The sequence below is a fragment of the Silurus meridionalis genome, chromosome 18, assembly GCF_014805685.1.
Source record: "Silurus meridionalis isolate SWU-2019-XX chromosome 18, ASM1480568v1, whole genome shotgun sequence".
In the NCBI taxonomy this organism is placed as follows: domain Eukaryota; kingdom Metazoa; phylum Chordata; class Actinopteri; order Siluriformes; family Siluridae; genus Silurus; species Silurus meridionalis.
This window is the reverse complement of record NC_060901.1, coordinates 26,609,696-26,633,916: the sequence shown is the minus strand read 5'-3', so window position 1 is coordinate 26,633,916 and position 24,221 is coordinate 26,609,696. Positions and strand designations below refer to the sequence as shown.

Sequence of the window (24,221 nt, the reverse complement as noted above, 5' to 3'; positions counted from 1 at the left end):
TCAAATCAAACACCAAATCTGCCATGTTTTACACAATTAACCCTCTGGGTGGCGTTTTGTGGGTTTTTCCCTCATAATGGTGACACGAACATAAATTACTGTCTTTATTGATCGTACAGATAAAAATAAGATTGTGATATGATTATATATATAAAAGTTTATTGACTTGAAGAGGTGCAGTTTCTCCGGTATCACCTCATTAACTGTCCTTGTGGAAACATAGCAAAGGCTCTTAATGATGTCCACACGTCTCTGCACTGTTATAGCCTTTATATTTAATCACTGTACATATGCTTACATACATATCACATGCTGTACATATGATACATATTTATCTGCACTATTTGCACGATTTCTACTTTTTGCACTTCTGGTAGATGCCAAACTGCATTTCGTTGCTGTGTACCTGTACTATGCAATGATAATAAAGATCGATCCATCGATCGATCGATCGATCTATCGATCTATCTATCTATCTATCTATCTATCTATCTATCTATCTATCGATCTATCGATCTATCTATCTATCTATCTATCTATCTATCTATCTATCTATCTATCTAATATGAATATGATGTGAGGTCCAGTTAACAGCTAAAACAGGTGGAAGTAATAACTACTTTTTACTTAAGTACATGTCAGAGCCAAGACTTCTTTACTTTCACTTAAGTAAAAAGGTATAATCAGTACTTCAACTTTTCTCCGAGTATTTTCAAACATGAGTATCTGCACTTCTACTTAAGTAATTGATGTGTGTACTTTTGCCACCTCTGTGCCTTTTGTCTCGGCACCATCACTGGAAAACTTTCCTGCCTTTTCCAAAATCGTCCTCTACAGACGGAGTGCGCATGCTCGGATTGACTTTACTGTTCTGCGCCGCGTTCTTCTCATATTTAGAAGGCAATCGGGATGTTTGGATTCCAGGTGATAAATTAAACCCAACTTGGAGAAACTCTTTGCAGATACACCCCTCTTGAAATTTCAGCATTGCATGTTTTGTCTGCGCTCTCCGCACACCGCAGACATGTTGCTCTTATCCAGATAACCGTGTGCTGCTGCGCTTTTTTATTGCGTCATTACAATTGTGTTTCTGCGTGTTGTTTCTGTGATTTAGGTATTGCGGGCAAAAATTTTCGGTGCATCCCTGTAATTTATGATTGGCCGGATGTGGCCCGTGGGCTGTAGTTTGCCCAGGTCTGATATACCGCAAAGTTTCCCAGTAGGGGCAAACTCATTTAAGTCTTAAAAATACCGCATTGAACTCAAGCGAAGCGAACACGCACATTAAAAAACAAACAAACACAAACTCGATATGAACGTAAAAGCCGCATGAAACCAGCCAAAGAGCCGCATGCAGCTCGCGAGCCGCGGGTTGGCCACCGATGATGTAGCCGATGTCAGAACAGTCACGTGCAGCAGCGTCTTCTTGAGGTATAGTCCTACGTTTATTACATTATTTTATCGTAAATTACTGTTCTGTTTCAAATCACGTTATTGCTGTGTGTTTGTAACACAAATATATGAAAATGAAAAAAAAAAAACAGGAACTGATTTATGAGGTAACAAAAATTGCACTGTTCACTTGTTACCTCAGAAATCAGTCTGGTGCTGATTACAATGATTTCTGAGGTAACAAAAAAATGGTAATGAATTCTAAGGTAATAAAAAAAAGTACTTTTGCTTTTTGCTTTTTTTCGTTACATCAGAAATGATTATTATTATTTTTTTTCCCGTTACCTCAAAAATTATTATTTTTTTGTTACCTCAGAAAGGATTTTGATTTTGATCAGACTGATTTCTGAGGTAACGAATGTAACTGTGAGAACGCTCTGGCTGGTTGATGTTATGATGAGACTACGAAGTTGCCAAATTAATTATAATCTTTCTTTCTTCAAAAGTGAGCAAAACATGGTTCCTGGTAGAATGGAGGGAGGAACCACCTACCTATGATATTGTCCCTTAAAAGGACATACTGAAAAAATAGTGAACCTGGGGATGTTGTGGATGTGGTGAACGAGCATGAAGGTCCACCAGCCACAATTATAGACATTGATGGTAAAATAAAGCAAACAACAAAACATAAAAGTGAAGGAACTATCAGATATTTTCCAGATTTTATATAACCTGTCCTCTTGAATCCAAAACATGTAGGACATTTATTTATTTATTTATTTATTTATTTATTTATTTGAATTTTTTTTAGAATTCCAGGATTCCTGTAAAGTGTGCTGGATGTTCTCCATGTTTCTATAATGAAGGGTCCATTTTAAAACCTGTAGGAATTCCCTGCGCATTTTGCAATAGAATTATGAAATCCTGCAGGATTCCTGTAGGTTATTTTAGGGGCAGAAAGATGATGAAGACAGAAAGACATGTTCTGCTTTTATTATCATTATTGCTCTGGTAACAGCTGCACTATAAACAGTAATGGTACAAATTAATACTCCAAAATCAATAAACAGCACGCTGCCTCTACTGTCCAGTGAGGGAACTGCATATAATTCTACATTAAAATTACAAAGCAGTTCAGCGCAAAAATACACAAAACAATCATCATTTTCATTTAAAACATACATATTTGTGATCAGACACCTACAGTGTCACATTACACTGGACCTTAAAATGAATAAAATGGTTTTGTCTGTCCACCTTTATTTTCTCTAAATCTGAGAAATTTCTCGTTCAGCTATCAGTATATACACAATATTACTGTTTTCATTGTTGATTCATTTTCCATAACAGCAGCTCTGACAGTAATCAGAAATAAAGCTGTAACTTTAAAATAAAATTCAAACATTTTCAGGATTTAGTTTGTAACGATGTCACTATAAATTTGTAAAATTGTAAGAAGTTGTGTTTGAGGTGTCAGGAGGCAAAAAAGACCATAAAATGAAACGTCTATATTTCTAGAAATGAATCCCAGTAAGTGTAGATTCATGGGTTATATTTATGAAGTGAAAGGAGATTAAATGGTTAACAGGTGAGTTTTCATAACCTAACTGTGTTTCTGGATCTCCTACTTCTCTCTCTAACACACAAAGAACCAGGGAGTAACTCGGCATTTCAGAAAAACAAAACTGATCTCTATTTCTCAGTGTTTGACCTCAGGAAAATGGCGGAGGCCAGTATTTCAGTAGATCAGGATCTGGTGACTGTCCCATGTGGTCACAGTTTCTGTAAGGTGTGTATTAATGACTGCTGGGATCAGGAGGAACAGAAGGGTGTCTACAGCTGTCCTCAGTGCAGACACACTTTCACTCCAAGGCCTGTTCTACACAGAAACAACATGCTGGCTGAAGTGGTGGAGAAACTGAAGAATAAGACTGAAGTCCAAGCTGCTTCTCCTGATCACTGTTACGCCGGACCTGGAGATGTGGAGTGTGATTTCTGCACCGGGAGAAAACACAAAGCCGTCAAATCCTGTCTGGTGTGTGTGACTTCTTTTTGTGAAATTCATATGAAACCTCATCTAGAAGTTCCTGCTTTGAAAAAACACACATTAACTGAAGCCTCAGCAAAGCTACAAGAGAAGATCTGCTCTGAACATGATGAAGTGCTGAAGATCTACTGCAGAACGGATCAAATATCTATTTGCTCTTTGTGCATGTTGGATAAAGGCCATGATGCTGTATCAGTTACAGCAGGAAGAGCTGAGAAACAGGTGAGAACTCGTCCTAATGATATTTCTCATTGAGAGAAAACCTGAGTGAACGTTAATAGTAATGATTTCTCTTTAGAGTGAGTTAAAGGAGGAGCAGATGAAATCCCAGCAGAGAATCCAGGAGAAGCAGAAGAAGGTGCAGGAGCTGAAACAGGCTGTGAACACTATAAAGGTGAGCAGTGAGCAGAGACGGAGCTGCTCCTAGAAACACACACAACATGGACAACATGGAGTCATTTAGAGTCCCAGTGACAGAGGGAATGATAGATGTGTGTGTGTGTGTGTGTGTGTGTGTGTGTGTGTGTGTGTGTGTGTCCTAACAGCTCAGAGCACAGACAGCAGTGGAGGACAGTGAGAGGATCTTTACTGAGATGATCAGCTCCATGGAGAAAAAGCGCTTGGAGGTGAAGGAGATGATCAGAGTTCAGGAGGAGGCTGAACTGAGTCGACCTGAATGACTCCTGGAAGAACTGGAGCAGGAGATCACTGATCTTCAGAGGAAAGTCACTGAGCTGGAGCAACTTTCACACACACACGATCACATCCATTTCCTCCAGGTAACACACACTGTCTGATCTACAGAACCAGCTGTTCCTCACACACTCTCTAAAACACCTCTCATTAAGGGAACAATAAATGTCCCTGTCTGACATCACAAGTGTGTCTTTACTCTGAGATCATTCGTTCCTCTCTTTCTGTAGAGTTTCCAGTCTCTCTGTGTCTCTGCTGGACGTCAGTCTCCTTTACTAGAAAGACCAGATTTTCACACATCCAGCATCACTGTCCATCAACATCACTTATCAGATGGAATGGGGAAATATTTCTCAGATCTGAAGAAGAAACTTGAGGAATTCTGTGAGGAGGAATTCAACAAAATCCCTGCACAAGGTAAGAGGAGCTGTTCCTGCTGGAGAAACACAATGATGGAGGTCTTTACTCGCTCTGTGACAGAGTGATGTCGAGGGGTCAGTCTTCATTCCTGAGCATCAAAGTTCTGCACAGTTTAGAGTTTTTAACACTCACCTGATTCCAGTCTTGATGATGAACTGCTGATGTGAAGGAGTTTGTGTTCGAGCTGAGAATCTCTGCCCTCTGGTGCTTCAAGACACATGATCTACACACGTTTTTGATGATTGATATAAATCTCTGATTTTATTTGTTTTATCATCTGATCATTTTATTTCTGTCTCCACAGTTCAGTTTTTTCTCTCAGAGCCACAGAGCAGAGACGAGTTTCTGAAATGTACGTCACAAACACACACACACACACACACACACACACACACACACACACACACACACACACACACAGTGTTTTTATTGTTCAGTTTGTTTTTCTCTTTTATTGTAGATTTCTGTTATCTGACTCTGGATCCCAACACAGCACATCGTTACCTCATTCTGTCTGAGAAGAACAGAGCAGTGAGAGACAGTAAGAGTGAGCAGCAGAACTCTGATCATCCAGAGAGATTTGACTCCTGCTCTCAGTTGTTGTGTGAGCAGAGTGTGTGTGGACGCTGTTACTGGGAGGTGGAGAGGAGCGGTGTGGGTGTGAACATTTCAGTCTCATATAAAGACATCAGAAGGAAAGGATGGGGTGATGAGTGCAGGTTTGGATGCAACAATCAGTCCTGGAGTCTGTGGTGTTCTTTTTCTTCTCTCTGTTTCTTTCACAACAACATTAAGACTGATCTCAGGGTTCCATCATGGCCAGGTTTGTGTAGTGTTTGAGGTAAAATTCCTGCACGCTTCCACATTGTTGATAAAACATCTGTCTTACTAGCACACAATCCAGCTGCACAAAAACATTTACATTTTATTAATTAAAATGGATTATTAATTTTATTATAATTACAAATGTAATATTAGAAATTAACTGTCAGACAAGAAACAAATAAAAAGGAAATGATCAAAAGACGTCTCGTGACCTCTGCATTGTAAAGTTTGGTCTGTTTGTTTTATTAATAACCTGTCATCAATATTTTAAACCTGATAAAGTCTCATTATATATAAATAAAATGGAAACTTCAGAATAAATGGGATTTAAGATGTAAAATAAACATTCACTGTATCAAATCTGAACTGGTTTCTTCATCCGGAAATTTGATTGTAAAACATTGAACAATATTTTAAATCCAGTAGAACACACAGTAGATGATTGGTTAAGGCTGCTATGTTGTGTTCAGCCCATATGCAGCACAATCCATCGAGCTTGTAGAGCGATTCATGGCACTAACTAAAGCATCAGAGTGGGTCCGGTACCACCAGCCCACATCCCTGAATGAAATTATGCATTGGAGTGGTGGTGGATCAAATACTGGTGGTTCCCAGTCCAGCAATTCCTAGTGGTCTTTCTTTCTCCTTATAGCTCCACCAGGCCCAGGGTGTGCTGCAACACGGACTGTTTTTATGGTTACACCATGCAGCAGCTAATAATAGCAGCATGGAAGTTTATGTTCGGTGCAGTTGATTAAGACGTTTGTACTCCTTCATATTATTGATTTTACACCTCAGATGTTTTCCAGTCGCCAATAAAACACTAATAAAGTAGTAATATATAATCCATAGGTCACATTGATCAGGCTTTGTCAAATTTTACCAAAACAGTTGTATACGGCTGTAAATGCACTATTACATTTAAAATGTAATCATTTATAACATGTGTACACTGTGTCTGGATCTATTGAAGGATCTGGTGACTGAAGATTTAAGTCCAAGCTGCATCTCCTGCTCACTCTTACATCTTTCTTGTCATATGGCAGCAGCAAAGTGCAATTTTGTCTAAAACACAAGATTGAGGTGACAGAAAAATGTGTTCTGCTTCATTAGTATTATTGCTCTGGTAATGGCTGCACGATAAAACTCCAAAATCACTAAACATTACACTGCCTCCCTCTACTGTCCACTGATGGTAATGCATGTTTATTATAAATACCTAACACAAAGCACTTCACAATAATACGTAAAACGATCATCATAATCAGTCAAAACAAACACATTTGTGTCCAAATATCTACAGTGTCACATGACACTGGACCTTGAAATTTAAAAACATTGTTTTTGTCTGTTTACATCATTCTCTTCAAATCTGAGTCGTTTCTCTTTCAGTAATCAGTACATACACACTTTCACTGTTGTCACTGTTGATGAATTTTCTGTAACAGCAGCTCTGACTGTAGTGCAGGTTTATATTAATGCTTTACCTCATATACCTTATCATTTCTATAGTAACAGATCATTCACGGGGACTTTGGATGGTCCACATAAACATATTATAAAAAGTGTTCAGTCACTGATATGGTGATGTTTCCTTTATATTTATTGAAGGAGTCTCCAGTGTAAGTAAACACAGTATGTAAACACACACAACATGGACAACATGGAGTCATTTAGAGTCCCAGTGACAGAGGAAATGATAGATGTGTGTGTGTGTGTGTGTGTGTGTGTGTGTGTGTGTGTGTGTGTGTGTGTGTCCTAACAGCTCAGTGCACAGACAGCAGTGGAGGACACTGAGAGAATCTTTACTGAGCTGATCAGCTCCATGGAGAAAAAGCGCTCGGAGGTGAAGGAGAAGATCAGAGCTCAGGAGGAGGCTGAACTGAGACGAACTGAAAAACACATGGAGAAACTGCAGCAGGAGATCACTGATCTTCAGAGGAGAGACACTGAGCTGGAGCAGCTTTTACACACACACGATCACATCCATACCCTCCAGGTAACACACACTGTCAGAACCAGCTGTTCCTCACACACTCTCTAAAACACCTCTCATTAAGGGAACAATAAATGTCCCTGTCTGACATCACAAGTGTGTCTTTACTCTGAGATCATTCGTTCCTCTCTTTCTGTAGAGTTTCCAGTCTCTCTGTGTCTTTGCTGGACGTCAGTCTCCTCCATTTCAAAGACCAGATTTTCACACATCCAGCATCACTGTCCATCAACATCACTTATCAGATGGAATGAGGAAATATTTCTCAGACCTGAAGAAGAAACTTGAGGAATTCTGTGAGGAGGAATTCAACAAAATCCCTGCACAAGGTAAGAGGAGCTGTTCCTGCTGGAGAAACACAATGATGGAGGTCTTTACTCGCTCTGTGACAGAGTGATGTCGAGGGGTCAGTCTTCATTCCTGAGCATCAAAGTTCTGCACAGTTTAGAGTTTTTAACACTCACCTGATTCCAGTCTTGATGATGAACTGCTGATGTGAAGGAGTTTGTGTTCGAGCTGAGAAACTCTGCCCTCTGGTGCTACAAGACTGAAGTCTGACACGTGGCCTACACACGTTTCTGATCTACACACGTTTCTGATCTACACACTTTTCTGATTAATGATATAAATGTCTGATTTTGTGTTTTATTTCTGCCTCCACAGTTCATTTTTTTCTCTTCAAGCCTCAGTGCAGAGATGATTTTCTGAAATGTATGTCAAACTCACACACGCACACACACACACACACACAGTGTTCCTATTGTTCAGTTTGTTTTTCTCTTTTATTGTAGATTTCTGTTATCTGACTCTGGATCCCAACACGGCACATCGTAACCTCATTCTGTCTGAGAAGAACAGAGCAGTGAGATACAGTGTGAAAAAGCAGCAGAACTCTGATCATCCAGAGAGATTTGACTCCTACATTCAGGTGTTGTGTGAGGAGAGTGTGTGTGGACGCTGTTACTGGGAGGTGGAGAGGAGCGGTATTGGGGTTGTGTCCATTTCAGTCTCATATAAAGACATCAGCAGGAAAGGACGGGGTGATGAGTGTAGGTTTGGACTCAACAATCAGTCCTGGAGTCTGTGGTGTTCTTCTTCTTCTCTCTGTTTCTATCACAACAACATTAAGACTGATCTCAGAGTTCCATCATCATCCAGAATAGGAGTGTATGTGGATCACTATACAGGAACTCTGTCCTTCTACAGCGTCTCTGACACCATGAATCTCCTCCACAGTGTCCAAACAACATTCACTCAGCCTCTATATGCTGGATTTGGGTTTAACGCTGTGGTTGGATTTTCCCCCAGGCTCTTTAATGCCACATCTACTGTGAAATTGTGTGATGAACAAATTTAAGTGTGTCGTGTTTTAGGTAAAATTCCTTCATGTTGCCAAAATTGTTGCTCAAATATCAGTTATACCAGCACACAATTACACCATGTCCTGAATGAACCATCAGCTAGGAATGTAAGCTTTGCTTTGTTTCTAGAAGAGCTTTACATTTCATATGAAATACAATATTAATTCAGGTCATTATTTGGGTAATGGCTCCCTCTCATGGTTAAAGTTGTGGGTCTCAGGTTGAGGCTTGATAGCAGAGATGCCCAAGCTAGCAAATCAGCCCACTGCTCTACATGCTATTTGGAAAAGCTTCTGAAAAATAAGGAGCAGTTTTCAAGTTTCTCGTTAGAGGTCGCTGATCAGCTGTATTTGGTATTGAACTCAATTATAGAATTGATTCAATTGTTTCTACCTATAAAAATATATGAAATAGATTTTTGTTTTTTATTTATTTGAAATCCTAAATGAGATGGACCATGACAAATTTAATTTTAATAAAATGTTACAATGCAACAATAATTTTTAGCCCATACCTTTTTAGCATCAATCAAATTCGAATTTTTGACCTTTTAAAGAAAATAGTTTGGGCATCCCAGCCTTATAATATGACGTTTTAAATGTATGTTATAAAACTAACTCATTCATTCATTTCATTGTTTAGTTTGTTTTCTATATGCTTTAGTTTTATTTGATTTTCAGTCAGTTTTGATTTATTTTGTGTGAAAGCTTGTATATAATCCTGCATTAGATTCAGGATTCAGGATTCAGATGTTTCCGTTCCTCATTTCTTGTTGCTAAGACTGAGTTTTGTGATTTTTGTGATTATCCATCATACACAAGTACCAGATGCAGTGTTTTATTTCCTGTTACATCTAAGTTTAATCATTGATGACAAAAATGCATTGAGGAAAGAAAATGTGAGTAAATAAAATAGTTAAAAAAGAAAAAGCTAAGTGAGAGCAGAACATTTCCCAGTGAAGAGAAGTGAGTTACAAGTTTTGGAGCTCCTCAGAGTGTACAAAATTGTTCTGGAAAAGATGATGTCCCGACGAAGATCATCATCGCTAAACCTGAACCTGAAAAGAAATCAGGTTGAAGTGTGAGTTAGACTCTGAAGGTGCATCTTAATTACCTCATGAGTTCCAGAGTTCCTTTAGCCATTTTAAAGTCTGTCTCATTTGCAAAATCATACAAGTCCAAAATTCTGTTCTCTACAGGAAATGACATCATATTATTCAAAGTCTCTTAGCTTTCAATGTAAGTAGCTGTATTTCCTAATTGTATTTGAAGTGTGATTGAATTGTAAGTGTTTTATGATATTTTTTTTTAAATCGACTAGCTAGCTTTTGGAATAATTATGCTAACAAGTGTATATAAGATATAAAAGCTACAGATCATCAGTGTTCCGATATAGTATATATAAATGTAGTGAACTAGGGTTCCTAAAGTATACAGGTTCTCTATGTACAGAAGGGAGCTTGGGAGTATGTTGTAAAGTACCCAGAGATTGTACTAGAATGAGCAAAGTCAAACTGTCAAGTCAAGTCAAGTTTATTTCTATAGTGCTTTTCACAACAGACATTGTCTCAAAGCAGCTTTACAGAAATCAACAGTCAACGTGAATGGTGTGTGTTTATCCCTGAAGAGCAGCCATGGTGACTGTGGCAAGGAAAAACTCCCTGAGATGTCATGAGGAAGAAACCTTGAGAGGAACCAGACTCAAAAGGGGAACCCATCCTCATTTGGGTGACATCAAGAGTTTAATCATAAATCTTCCAACAATACAGAACACTGGAGAGTGAGAACTAACATGAGCACTGGAGTATAAGATTATAAGTAAATGTTCTTTCTACAGTCTTTGGTATGAAATTAGGAGCTACTGAGCTCAACATTTGTGATCATCACAGATCCAGCAACAGCTTCACCATGCCAGAGCCTTTAAACACTCCCGGAGGTCCAATGTCAAAACTCCACACATGTAGTGGGATCCAATTGGCACTGGTACGTCTCTAGATGGTTCGGGATGTTTGCGAGTTTGGCATCTACTTATTTAAAGTCCATAATCTTCATGAGGTGGGACGTGACTGGAGCTGGCCAAACCTCAGGATGCCTCGGGATGGGGAGAGAAAGAGAAGCAGTGGAGAGCAATTAGCGTAGCTAGGTTATGATGTGATGTGTGTTATGTGTAGGCTTTGCTAAAAAGATACGTTTTTAATCTGCACTTAAACTGGGAGAGTGTGTCTGAGCCCTGAACACCGTCAGGAAGACTATAGTTTAGGAGCTAAATGTGAAAATGCTCTACCGCCTTTAGTGGACTTTGCTATTCTAGGAACTACTAGAAGCCCAGAGTTTTGAGATCTCAGGGAGCGTGGCGGATTGTAGCGTGTTAAAAGACTGGAGAGATTCATGGGAGCCAAACCATTTACTGCTTTATAAGTAAGAAGTAGTAGTATGTAGTCTATTCGAAACTTAACAGGAAGCCAGTGTAGGGACGATAAGATTGGGGTTATGTGATCATATTTTCTTGACCTTGTAAGAACTCTTGCTGCCGCATTCTGAACTAACTGAAGCTTGTTTATTAATGATGCAGGACATTCACCTAGTAATGCGTTACAATAATCTATTCTGAAGGTCATGAACACATGGACGAGCTTCTCTGCATCAGATATAGACAACAAATTTCTTAGCTTAGAAATATTTCTAAGGTGAAAGAAGGCTGTTTTTGTAACTTGGTTGCTATGATTTTCAAAAGATAAGTCGCTGTCTAAAATAACTCCCAGGTCTTTTACTGTTGAGCTAGTGGTTACAGAACATCCGTCTAAATGCAGGTTGAGATGCTGGAGCTTCTGTATACTAGTTTTTGGGCCGATGAACAAAATCTCCGTCTGGTGCTCTAAAAGAAATCAGGAGTCAATTTGAGAGTCAGGACTCACCGAGAGCGATCCACCAATGTTCTGTGGAAGGGAAATTAGCAATGACTGAAACACAACAGCAAACATGAAGATGTATTTATATCTAAACCTGTTGGATAGCAACTGCAAAAACACAGATTTCCAAATTTATCCAGAAAGACCTGGTGTGGTTGCAGGATTTTATCCAGACTAATCAAGATCTGTTAAATTCACTGATTTTGGTTTTTAATAGATAGATCAGGTTTGATTTCTATTTGGATGGAATAAAAACCTGCAACCACTTCTGCTCTTTCTGGATTAAATTGTACACCCTTAATGGAAACAGTTCAAATTCTCTATTTTTCAGTCATTACTTCTTGCACAGCAATTTACAAACAATTAGCTTTTTTAATTTGTGGAATTACATTTTGTGTTGTAGAACTTCATAGCAGCTAGAAATGATCAATTCCTTATCACCTCTATATGATATGTAGCTTTTCGAGCTCCTTTTACAGAAAATCGAGTTTAATCGATTCCAGCTGCAGTGTCCCCATCACGCCACCAGAGGGAGCCGTCACTCAAATATTGAGCTCTTTCAGTTCAAGGGACAACCTTGTTAAACCACTATCGCTAATGACTTACTAATACTAATGTGAAGTATTGCGTTTGTGTTGTGGCTCATACACCACGCTGTATCTCTTTAGTGTTTATTGGATTGCCGGTTTCTTGACCTTTGAATTATTTGACTGGTGTCTTTCAGTGAAATTGGAACAAATTCTTCAAATGTCTCAGTTTTAACTAGGACTACGAGATTTGCATGTGGAAATGGAGTGTGGAATTCATTTGACAATTGAAGCGATCTCTGGCTACAAAAGTGTTCAATACCAGCAACCGTTAGGCCGACGTGTAGCAATGTGACGGTGACGGCGTAGTCCCACACGCACTCCTCGACGATTCAGGCGAACATTAATCTTCCCACGATATACGTCACCTATGTGGAAATCACGCTCGCTGCACGGGGAACAGATGCACAGTCTCAAAAAAACATGAAAACAGAATTGAATGGCGTCCCCAGAACTTAAAATAGCACCAGGACACCTGAGAACCTAGCCTCTGTGCTCATTTCTGAGGTGATTACAGATCTTCAGTTTGCAGAAGCATAAATCTATAAACATCCTGATTGATGAGTGCTGGTTGGTTAAATATTTATCTGCTCTTTGGATCTGATTAACACGGAATAAATAATAAAGTGTTCAACACTTGGAATCTTATAAAACATTTTTATACACAGCTTTTATTCCTGTAACTAAAGGAAGCAACAAATTCTATACAAGAACAGAACTTTGACTAATTACTGTTAAAAGTCATCCATCCATCAAGTTATTTCCCAGAGGTGTGTTAGAGATGATGTGCTGTAATCAACATCTATCTCTTAATGGTGTCACTGATTTCACCATTCTTCTGGACTATCTGGTTCATAACCATGTACCGGTGTTTCAGAAGCCCTCCTCCAAGTGCTGGTGTTATGTCAGTAATGTCATGTGTCCTGGCTCAATGGTCTCCAGTGGATTATAGCTGTCTGGGGAGGACCCTTTGGATGTCAGTTGAAGGTCCAGTTGATCATGTTCTATGAAATATTCCCTACAAGCATCAAACTTAAATAAATTGTTCAGTAAAGCCAAGGCTAGTAGTTTACCAGCGAATCACCATTACATCTGCACCAATGAGCTTCTTCCCACACTAACTAACTAAACTATTGTAGTACCTTATTTTTATTATGATCCGAATAGATTTTCTTGAGATGTTAAAAAAAATGTATGGATATTAATATAGTAATAATTAAATTACAGTACATTATACTCTATAAGAATCATGGAGTTTATCTTCATTGTCCTCCTTTAAAGCCCCGCCCACTGTCGCTTTTATGCTATAAACTCAAAAGCTCAAAGTTCATTTAGATAAAACACTGCACTCGCACAGAGGCTCTCTCTCTTCCTCTTTATCTCTTTTTCTTTGTCTTTCTTTCTGTTTCTGTGAAAGGAGTGAAAATGGCGGAGGCCAGTATTTCAGTAGATCAGGATCAGTTCATCTGTCCAGTGTGTCTGGATCTCCTGAAGGATCCGGTGACTGTCCCGTGTGGACACAGTTTCTGTAAGGTGTGTATTAATGACTGCTGGGATCAGGAGGATCAGAAGGGTATCTACAGCTGTCCTCAGTGCAGAGACACTTTCACTGCAAGGCCTGTTCTAAACAGAAACAACATGCTGGCTGAAGTGGTGGAGAAACTGAAGAAGACTGAAGTCCAAGCTGCTTCTCCTGATCACTGTTACGCCGGACCTGGAGATGTGGAGTGTGATTTCTGCACCGGAAGAAAACACAAAGCCGTCAAATCCTGTCTGGTGTGTGTGTCTTCTTTTTGTGTAACTCATCTGAATCCTCATTATGTTTCTCCTGCTTTTAAGACTCACACATTAACTGAAGCCTCAGCAAAGCTACAAGAGAAGATCTGCTCTGAACATAACAAGCTGATTGAGATCTACTGCAGAACTGATCAAAACTGCATCTGTTATATGTGTATGATGGATAAACATAAAGGACACGACACTGTCACAGCCTCAGGAGAACGAACTGAGAAACAGGTGAGAACTTAAAATATCTCTAGAATAAATTAATCATTCATTTTCTAATCTAGAATTTGAAAGAGAGAGAGAGAGAAAGGCAGAGAGAGACCGGGGGGCTTTTACAAGAACAAAGGCAAAATAACCCACATAAAAACAGCTCTGGAGTCCATGTCACACTGTCATCTAATTCATTTACAGCTCAAGTTTTTTTTTCTTTTTTTTTTTTTTTTTAGCCCCACCTTCCATCCATGCATCAGTACTCATAACACTGTCGCCAAGAATCTCTGGTAGCTGACAAAGTTCACCCACATGTAGGTTTTATTTATGATTAGTTAGCTTTTTAATCTTCCATCTGATTGCTAATTAAACTTAGACACAGAAAATCCTTTATTTTCTGCAGTTATAATAAAAACCCCATCATATAAAATCTACAGAACGCTGGCATTCAAATCATTATTTAAACAAAAACGTTATATTTTCTCCTCAGAGTGAGTTAAAGGAGCAGCAGATGAAATCCCAGCAGAGAATCCAGGAGAAGCAGAAGAAGGTGCAGGAGCTGAAACAGGCTGTGAACACTATAAAGGTGAGCAGTGAGCAGAGACGGAGCTGCTCCTAGAAACACACACAACATGGACAACATGGAGTCATTTAGAGTCCCAGTGACAGAGGGAATGATAGATGTGTGTGTGTGTGTGTGTGTGTGTGTGTGTGTGTGTGTGTGTGTGTGTGTGTCCTAACAGCTCAGTGCACAGACAGCAGTGGAGGACAGTGAGCAGATCTTTACTGAGATGATCAGCTCCATGGAGAAAAAGCGCTTGGAGGTGATGGAGATGATCAGAGCTCAGGAGGAGGCTGAACTAAGTCGAGCTGAACGACTCCTGGAGGAACTGGAGCAGGAGATCACTGATCTTCAGAGGAAAGTCACTGAGCTGGAGCAGCTTTCACACACACACGATCACATCCATTTCCTCCAGGTAACATACACTGTCTGATCTACAGAACCAGCTGTTCCTCACACAGTCTCTAAAACACCTCTCATTAAGGGAACAATAAATGTCCCTGTCTGACATCACAAGTGTGTCTTTACTCTGAGATCATTCGTTCCTCTCTTTCTGTAGAGTTTCCAGTCTCTCTGTGTCTCTGCTGGACGTCGATCTCCTCCATTTGAAAGACCAGATTTTCACACATCCAGCATCACTGTCCATCAACATCACTTATCAGATGGAATGAGGAAATATTTCTCAGATCTGAAGAAGAAACTTGAGGAATTCTGTGCGGTGAAATTCAACAAAATCCCTGCACAAGGTAAGAGGAACTGTTCCTGCTGGAGAAACACAATGATGGAGGTCTTTACTCGCTCTGTGACAGAGTGATGTCGAGGGGTCAGGCTTCATTCCTGAGCATCAAAGTTCTGCACAGTTTAGAGTTTTTAACACTCACCTGATTCCAGTCTTGATGATAAACTGCTGATGATTGATATAAATCTCTGATTTTATGTGTTTTATCATCTGATCATTTTATTTCTGTCTCCACAGTTCAGTCTTTTCTCTCAGAGCCACAGAGCAGAGATGATTTTATGAAATGTACGTCTCACACACACACACACACACACACACACACACACACACACACACACACACACACACACACACACACACACACACACACAAACACACACACACACATTGTTCAGTTTGTTTTTCTCTTTTATTGTAGATCTCTGTTATCTGACTCTGGATCCCAATACGGCACATTGTTACCTCATTCTGTCTGAGAAGAACAGAGCAGTGAGAGGGAGTGAGAGAAAGCAGCAGATCTCTGATCATCCAGAGAGATTTGATTACTGGTTTCAGGTGTTGTGTGAGGAGAGTGTGTGTGGACGCTGTTACTGGGAGGTGGAGTGGAGTGGTGGTATGGGTGTATCCATTTCAGTCTCATATAAAGATATCAGAAGGAAAGGACGGGGTGATGAGTGTGGGTTTGGACGCAACAATCAGTCCTGGAGTCTGCAGTGTTCTTCTTCTTCTCTCTGTTTCTATCACAACAACATTGAGACTGATCTCAGAGTTCCGCCACCATCCAGAATAGGAGTGTATGTGGATCACAGTGCAGGAACTCTGTCCTTCTACAGCGTCTCTGACACCATGAAGCTCCTCCACAGAGTCCAAACAACATTCACTCAGCCTCTATTTGCTGGATTTGGACTTTACTACTTATCATTTGGTTCATCTACTGTGAGATTCTGTGATCCAGAATAAATTGTAGTGTTTGAGGTAAAATTCCTGCACGTTGCCACATTGATCCTCAAACATCTGTTTTACTAGAAAACAATCCAGCTGCACAAAAACAATCTAAAATTGTAATGAATAAATATCAGTTATTTTATAATAATTAAAAATAAATGTTACAAAATTAACAAACAAATAAAATGTAAAAAGACAATGATCAAATGATTTCTCATGATCTCATTAAATATTTAATAAACAATAACAGATCCAGAACAGAACAATATTGTGTTTATGTGTTACCTAAAATATATTCCCCTGTGAAACAGGATGGTTTTGATGAATTTCCTGGAACAGCAGCTCTGACCGAAGTTCAGATTTATATGAATGTTCTAATACTTTATTGTTTCTACAGTAACAGTTCACACAAATGTCAATATTTTGGCTTAATATATAAACTTTTAATTTAAAAACCATTAATGTTATTTAATATATTTTTTTTTATATCTCATATTTATCATTGATTATTATCTTTTACTTTCTGTAATTCGTTTTCCTGTTGTCTATCTATCATCGTCTCTTCTCCCTTCGATATGTGAGTTTTTTCTATGTTTGTTTCTCTTTCTATCTAATATCTCTTAATAGCATTGTCTCTCCTTTTATCTAACACTGTCTCTCTTGTCTTCATGTGTCTCCCTCTTTCATTCTCTCTCTATCTGCCTTTGTGTCTCTCCTTCTATCTATCATTTTGTCTTCCTTTGCAGTCTCTGGGAACGACAAAAAATAATTTTCTACACAATAAAGAAAAAGGATTTTTTCACTTCTATCATGTCTATGAACAGTGTAACATCTTACCCCTAGACCACCAGGCGGCGCCCGTACACACATTCTAAAGATTCTCTCCATTTACTCCGATCATTTCCTGTTTGTTCTCATAAAACACACGTGGAACACTCAGTACCTGTGAACTCTTCCAGTTTGGTAGAAAATCTCCTGAGAGCTGAGCTGTGTTTATTCTGGATTTATCTCCTGCGTATGATCTTGAATCACCTCTGCCTTTGCCTTTATTTTAATCAGATCTCTGGTCTACTGTGTTTTAAACCTTTTACATGTTTCAGTGTGGGTTTCCTCCTGGTCCTCCAGTGTTCTCCTACGTGTCACTGACGGCTCATCATGAAGTGTTGAGGCACTCATTAAGTGTGAAGTGGAGACTCTATGAGCAGTGAAACGATGCAGTGACAGAATGAGGGAAATATTTCAGCAGAACAAATGACACTAAAGTGCAGAATCTAGTGAAATCTTTCTGCTTTATTTACATAATTAATGAACACAATCTGGTGGAGGTTTTAGTGCTTGTAGTGAGACACGATCCTGCTGTAAATCCTCTTGTTGTGAAGATCCAGAGTGGATGATAAAAGGCTGCTTGGGTTGTGACGTGGTGCCTTCAATAACACTTGGATTGGATTAGTGTAGGGCTGCAACAACTAATTGATAATAATCAATAACGAAATTGGTTGTCAACAAATGTTGTTATCAAATAGTTGGGCTGCTCAAGTTACGGGTTCGCGTGACTGCAAGAAAACAGCCACATGTGAAAAGGAAAAAGAAAGCAAACTGGTGTCCCGGATGAAGGTCAAACATCAGCACGGTGAGTAAAAACTGTAAAAACAAGGCAAATGTTGATTTACACAATTTGCACTTTGCCTACTCAAATGTTTTATTATTATACAGAAAGAAACCACCAGCATGAGTGACTTTGTTAAAGGAGAAATCCCACATTTACTCCTGAACAAGCAGCTACTATTATCTTTAAAATGGCAACATTAAAGAGAGTTCAACTTAATATGTGGCTTTTGCATTTTTTAAAGTACACGTTTATACATAAATACCCTGAATTAGTGTTTTATATAGTTATAATGAGCAAAACAGTTTATTTCAAGTTTTTAACAAAATTCAGTTATCGCAAAATAATTGTCCGATTAATCGATGATCAATATAATCGTTATTGCAGCACTACATAAGTCCATCATCCTATTCTGTTGTGCTTTCCAACCTCATTCTCCTTCATATGTAGCCTCTGTGCTCATTTCTGCGGTGATTACAGATCTTCAGTTTCCAGGAGCATAAAGCTATAAACATCCTGATTAATGAGTGCTGGTTGGTTAAATATTTACCTGCTCTTCTAAACTTTTTTATACACAGCTTTTATTCCTGTAACTAAAGGAAGCAACAAATTCTATACAAGAACAAAACTTGAACTAATTTTTGTTAAAAGTCATCCATCCATCATATTTTTCCCCAGAGGTGTGTACCCCTTAATGGTGTCACTGATTTCACCATTCTTCTGGACCATCTGGTTCATAACCATGTCCCGGTGTTTCAGGAGCCTTCCTCCAAGTGCTGGTGATAAGTCAGGGATGTTATGTGTCCTGGCTCAATGGTCTCCAGTGGATTAAAGCTGTCTGTGGAGGACCCTTTGGAAGTCAGTTGAAGGTCCAGTTGATCATCTTCTATAAAACATTCCATACAAGGATCAGAACTTAAATAAATTGTTTAGTAAAGACAAGGCTAGTAGTTTTCCAGCAAATCTACATTACATCTGCACCAATGAGCTTCTTCCCACACTAACTTACTAAACTATTGCAGTACCTTATTTTTATTACGATTTGAATAGATTTTCTTAGTTTTTGAGATGCTCAAAAATTAATGGATATTTATTTAGTAATAATTAAAATACAGAACATTATAAGAATCATGGACTTTATCTTCATCGTCCTCCTTTAAAGCCCCACCCACCGTCTTTTTTATGCTATAAACTCAAAAGCTCAAAGTTCATTTAGATAAAACACTAAACTCAGATAGAAGCTCCATCTCTTCCTCTTTATCTCTTTTTCTTTGTCTTTCTTTCTGTTTCTGAGAAAGGAGTGAAAATGGCAGAGGCCAGTATTTCAGTAGATCAGGATCAGTTCATCTGTCCAGTGTGTCTGGATCTCCTGAAGGATCCGGTGACTGTCTCGTGTGGACACAGTTTCTGTAAGGTGTGTATTAATAGCTGCTGGGATCAGGAGGAACAGAAGGGTGTCTACAGCTGTCCTCAGTGCAGACACACTTTCACTTCAAGGCCTGTTCTAAACAGAAACAACATGCTGGCTGAAGTGGTGGAGAAACTGAAGAAGAAGACTGAAGTCCAAGCTGCTTCTCCTGATCACTGTTACGCCGGACCTGGAGATGTGGAGTGTGATTTCTGCACCAGGAGAAAACACAAAGCCGTCAAATCCTGTCTGGTGTGTGTGACTTCTTTTTGTGAAATTCATCTGAAACCTCATCTAGAAGTTCCTGCTTTAAAAAAACACACATTAACTGAAGCCTCAGCAAAGCTACAAGAGAAGATCTGCTCTGAACATAACAAGCTGATTGAGATCTACTGCAGAACTGATCAAATATCCATTTGCTCTTTGTGCATGTTGGATAAACATAAAGGCCATGACGCTGTATCAGTTACAGCAGGAAGAGCTGAGAAACAGGTGAGAACTCGTCCTAATGATATTTCTCATTGAGATTCAGCAGCTTTGGTCAGTTACAGCATTTAACTTCATATTTTCTGGTCTCATTTGAAGTAAATTTATTTTTACTCAGTGTTCTTCATAATCAGATCAGAGGAGTGAACATTTAATCAGCCAACGTCCATTTTACACCTGAAACTCGTCCACATGAGAGAAAACCTGAGTGAACTTTAATAGTAATGATTTCTCCTCAGAGTGAGTTAAAGGAGCAGCAGATGAAATCCCAGCAGAGAATCCAGGAGAAGCAGAAGAAGGTGCAGGAGCTGAAACAGGCTGTGAACACTATAAAGGTGAGCAGTGAGCAGAGACGGAGCTGCTCCTAGAAACACACACAACATGGACAACATGGAGTCATTTAGAGCCCCAGTGACAGAGGGAATGATAGATGTGTGTGTGTGTGTGTGTGTGTGTGTGTGTGTGTGTGTGTGTGTGTGTGTGTGTGTGTGTGTGTGTCCTAACAGCTCAGTGCACAGACAGCAGTGGAGGACAGTGAGAAGATCTTTACTGAGATGATCAGCTTTATGAAGAAAAAGCGCTTGGAGGTGCTGGAGATGATCAGAGCTCAGGAGGAGGCTGAACTAAGTGGAGCTGAACGACTCCTGGAGAAACTGGAGCAGGAGATCGCTGATCTTCAGAGGAGAGTCACTGAGCTGGAGCAGCTTTCACACACACACGATCACATCCATTTCCTCCAGGTAACACACCCTGTCTGATCTACAGAACCAGCTGTTCCTCACACACTCTCTAAAACACCTCTCATTAAGGGAACAATAAATGTCCCTGTCTGACATCACAAGTGTGTCTTTACTCTGAGATCATTCGTTCCTCTCTTTCTGTAGAGTTTCCAGTCTCTCTGTGTCTCTGCTGGACGTCGGTCTCCTGATCTACCAAGACCAAATTTTCACACATCCAGCATCACTGTCCATCAACATCACTTATCAGATGGAATGGGGAAATATTTCTCAGATCTAAAGAAGAAACTTGAGGAATTCTGTGAGGAGGAATTCAACAAAATCCCTGCACAAGGTAAGAGGAGCTGTTCCTGCTGGAGAAACACAATGATGGAGGTCTTTACTCGCTCTGTGACAGAGTGATGTCGAGGGGTCAGTCTTCATTCCTGAGCATCAAAGTTCTGCACAGTTTAGAGTTTTTAACACTCACCTGATTCCAGTCTTGATGATAAACTGCTGATGTGAAGGAGTTTGTGTTCGAGCTGAGAAACTCTGCCCTCTGGTGCTTCAAGACTGAAGTCTGACACGTGACCTACACACGTTTCTGATGATTGATATAAATATCAGATTTTATGTGTTTTATCATCTGATAATTTTATTTCTGTCTCCACAGTTCAGTCTTTTCTTTCAGAGCCACAGAACAGAGACGAGTTTCTGAAATGTACGTCACACACACACACACACACACACACACACACACACACACACACACACACACACACACACACACACAGTGTTCTTATAGTTCAGGTTGTTTTTCTCTTTTATTTTAGATTTCTGTTATCTGACTCTGGATCCCAACACGGCACATCGTAAACTCATTATGTCTGAGAAGAACAGAGCAGTGAGCGGTAGTGTGAGAAAGCAGCAGTACTCTGATCATCCAGAGAGATATGACTCCTGGCCTCAAGTGTTGTGTGAACAAAGTGTGTGTGGATGCTGTTACTGGGAGGTGGAATGGAGTGGTGTGGGTGTGGACATTTCAGTCTTATATAAAGACATCAGAAGGAAAGGACGGGGTGATGAGTGTGTGTTTGGACGCAACAATCAGTCCTGGAGTCTGCAGTGTTCTACTACTTCTCTCTGTTTCTATCACAACAACATTGAGACTGATCTCAGAGTTCTGCCACCATCCAGAATAGGGGTGTATGTGGATCACAGTGCAGGAACTCTGTCCTTCTACAGCGTCTCTGACACCATGAAGCTCCTCCACAGAGTCCAAACAACATTCACTCAGCCACTATATGCTGGATTTGGACTTCACTACTTATCATTTGGTTCATCTACTGTGAGATTGTGTGATCCAGAATAAATTGTAGTGTTTGAGGTAAAATTCCTGCACGTTGCCACATTGATCCTCAAACATCTGTTTTACTAGAAAACAATCCAGCTGCACAAAAACAATCTAAAATTTTATTGAATAAATATCAGTAATTTTATAATATTTAAAAATAAAATGTTACAAAATTGACAAGAAACAAATCAAATGTAAAAAGACAATGATCAAATGATTTCTCATGATCTCATTAAATATTTAAAAAACAATAATAAATCCAGAACAGAACAATATTGTTTTTATGTGTTACCTGAAATTCATTCCTCTGTGAAACACGATGGTTTTGATGAATTTCCTGGAACAGCAGCTCTGACAGTAGCTCAGGTTTATATGAATGTTCTAATACTTTATTGTTTCTATAGTAACAGCTCACTCAAATGTCAATATTTTGGGTCAATATATAAAATGTTAAGGCAAAAACCATTAATGTTATTCAATACATTAGATATTTTTTATCTCATTATCATTGACTTTTTCTTTGTCTCTTCTGTCTCTCATTGTATCTTTTACTTTCTGTAATTCGTTTTTCTGTTGTCATCATTCTGTCTCCCTTTGCAGTCACTGGGAACGACTTAAAATAATTTTCCACACAATAAAGAAAATGAATTGTAATGATTGAGGATTTTTTCACTCCCATCGTGTCTATGAACAGTGTAATATCTTGCCTCTAGACCACCAGATGGCGTAATTTCCCCACATTCTAAAGCTTCTCTTTATTTACTCCTCTCGTTTCCTGTTTGTTCTCATAAAACACACATGGAGCACTCAGTACTTGTGAACTCTTCCCTCACACTTTGGTAGAAAATCTCCTGAGAGCTGAGCTGTGTTTATTCTGGATTGATGTCTTGGTTATGATCTTGGATCACATCTGTCTTTGTCTAGACCTTATTTTAATGAGATCTCTGGTCTACTGTGTTTTAAACCTTTTACATGTTTCAGTGTGGGTTTCCTCCTGGTCCTCCAGTGTTCTCCTATGTGCCACTCACGGCTCATCATGAAGTGTTGAGGCACTCATTAAGTGAGAAGTGAGCTTTGAACGATGCAGTGACAGAATGAGGGAAATATTTCAGCAGAACAAATGACACTGAAGTGCAGAATCCAGTGAAAACTTTCTGCTTTATTTACATGATTAATAAACACAATGTGGTGGAGGTTTTAGTGCTTGTAGTGAGACACGGTCCTGCTGTAAATCCTCTTGTTGTGAAGATCCAGAGTTCATGATAAAAGGCTGCTTGGGTTGTGTTGATATATTTACAGTATAATTAAAAAGTAGTTGAACGGTTTGATTTTTTATGACAGATTTTTTAAATGGTAGTTTACTTCTGTTCCTTCTTTATAAATGTTTTTATCGTATAGTATAAAGATGGTGGAGCATGGAGTTCAAACAAAGTTTACCTGGTGTGAGAGTGAGCAGGCAACTGTGATGCCGTGAGCGATTCTTATCAATACTGAACTTCGCATATATATATTTATCTCTGATTTCCCTCATTTGTCTTGACCATCTGATTCATAACCATGTCCCAGTGTTTAAGAAGCCCTCCTCCAAGTGCTAGAGATATGCTGGGGAAAGATGTCAGGAGCACCAGTGTTTCAGCTGAGGGTATTTCAGTCCATTTGTTCAACAATGCTCTCTTTGTGACCAAACCAGACCCAAGCAGGGGTTTCCCCTACAAAAGAAAAACTGCAGGAATCCTGCATGACTATTATAAAGATTTCCTACAGGATTTTCAGCTGTTTCCTTTCGGAATACCAGAGGTGGCAAAAGTACACACATCCATTACTTAAGTAGAAGTACAGATACTCATGTTTTAAAATACTCAGGTAAAAGTTGAAGTACTGATTATACCTTTTTACTTAAGTGAAAGTAAAGAAGTCTTGGCTCTGACATGTACTTAATAAAAAAGTAGTTATTACTTCCACCTGTTTTAGCTGTTAACTGGACCTCACATCATATTCATATTTAATAGATAGATAGATAGATAGATAGATAGATAGATAGATAGATAGATAGATAGATAGATAGATAGATAGATAGATAGATAGATAGATAGAACTATATTGTCATTGCATAGTACAGGTACACAGCAACGAAATGCAGTTTGGCATCTACCAGAAGTGCAAAAAGTGCAGATAAATATCTAT

General features: G+C 39.1%; 2 protein-coding genes and 1 pseudogene across 4 annotated transcripts; all 3 read left to right on the top strand.

Moving 5' to 3' along the window:
- Nucleotides 1-2,256: 2,256 nt before the first annotated feature.
- On the top strand, nt 2,257-8,727 carry LOC124401692 (annotated as a pseudogene).
- Nucleotides 8,728-13,575: 4,848 nt separating this feature from the next.
- Nucleotides 13,576-16,957, top strand: LOC124401394 (tripartite motif-containing protein 16-like). 3 transcript variants are annotated; one of them, XM_046873686.1, is made up of 7 exons: nt 13,576-13,759; nt 14,066-14,242; nt 14,712-14,807; nt 14,965-15,198; nt 15,343-15,529; nt 15,760-15,807; nt 15,941-16,957. In XM_046873686.1, exons 1-7 carry the CDS (start codon nt 13,652-13,654, stop codon nt 16,480-16,482), a joined length of 1,392 nt encoding a protein of 463 aa, XP_046729642.1. In that variant the 5' UTR covers nt 13,576-13,651; the 3' UTR covers nt 16,483-16,957. The 3 variants fall into 3 exon arrangements, with proteins under 3 accessions (XP_046729642.1, XP_046729640.1, XP_046729641.1); XM_046873685.1 differs by having other exon boundaries at nt 13,624-13,759; nt 13,858-14,242; nt 15,941-16,956; XM_046873684.1 differs by having other exon boundaries at nt 13,576-14,242.
- A 491-nt stretch (nt 16,958-17,448) lies between these two features.
- LOC124401395 (tripartite motif-containing protein 16-like) lies at nt 17,449-22,691 on the top strand. The gene is made up of 7 exons (XM_046873687.1): nt 17,449-18,097; nt 18,833-19,973; nt 20,207-20,302; nt 20,474-20,707; nt 20,852-21,038; nt 21,357-21,404; nt 21,517-22,691. Exons 2-7 carry the CDS (start codon nt 19,380-19,382, stop codon nt 22,053-22,055), a joined length of 1,698 nt encoding a protein of 565 aa, XP_046729643.1. The 5' UTR covers nt 17,449-18,097; nt 18,833-19,379; the 3' UTR covers nt 22,056-22,691.
- Nucleotides 22,692-24,221: the final 1,530 nt, after the last annotated feature.

Bases quoted from the DNA above. Each gene is read 5' to 3' on its own strand.
- LOC124401395 (XM_046873687.1), top strand. From the start codon at position 19,380: ATGGCAGAGGCCAGTATTTCAGTAGATCAGGATCAGTTCATCTGTCCA. The intron at 20,303-20,473 runs GTGAGCAGTGAG...GTGTCCTAACAG, and splicing joins AGGCTGTGAACACTATAAAG to CTCAGTGCACAGACAGCAGT. The intron at 21,405-21,516 runs GTACGTCACACA...CTTTTATTTTAG, and splicing joins CAGAGACGAGTTTCTGAAAT to ATTTCTGTTATCTGACTCTG.
- LOC124401394 (XM_046873684.1), top strand. From the start codon at position 13,652: ATGGCGGAGGCCAGTATTTCAGTAGATCAGGATCAGTTCATCTGTCCA. The intron at 15,199-15,342 runs GTAACATACACT...CTCTTTCTGTAG, and splicing joins ATCACATCCATTTCCTCCAG to AGTTTCCAGTCTCTCTGTGT. The intron at 15,530-15,759 runs GTAAGAGGAACT...CTGTCTCCACAG, and splicing joins CAACAAAATCCCTGCACAAG to TTCAGTCTTTTCTCTCAGAG.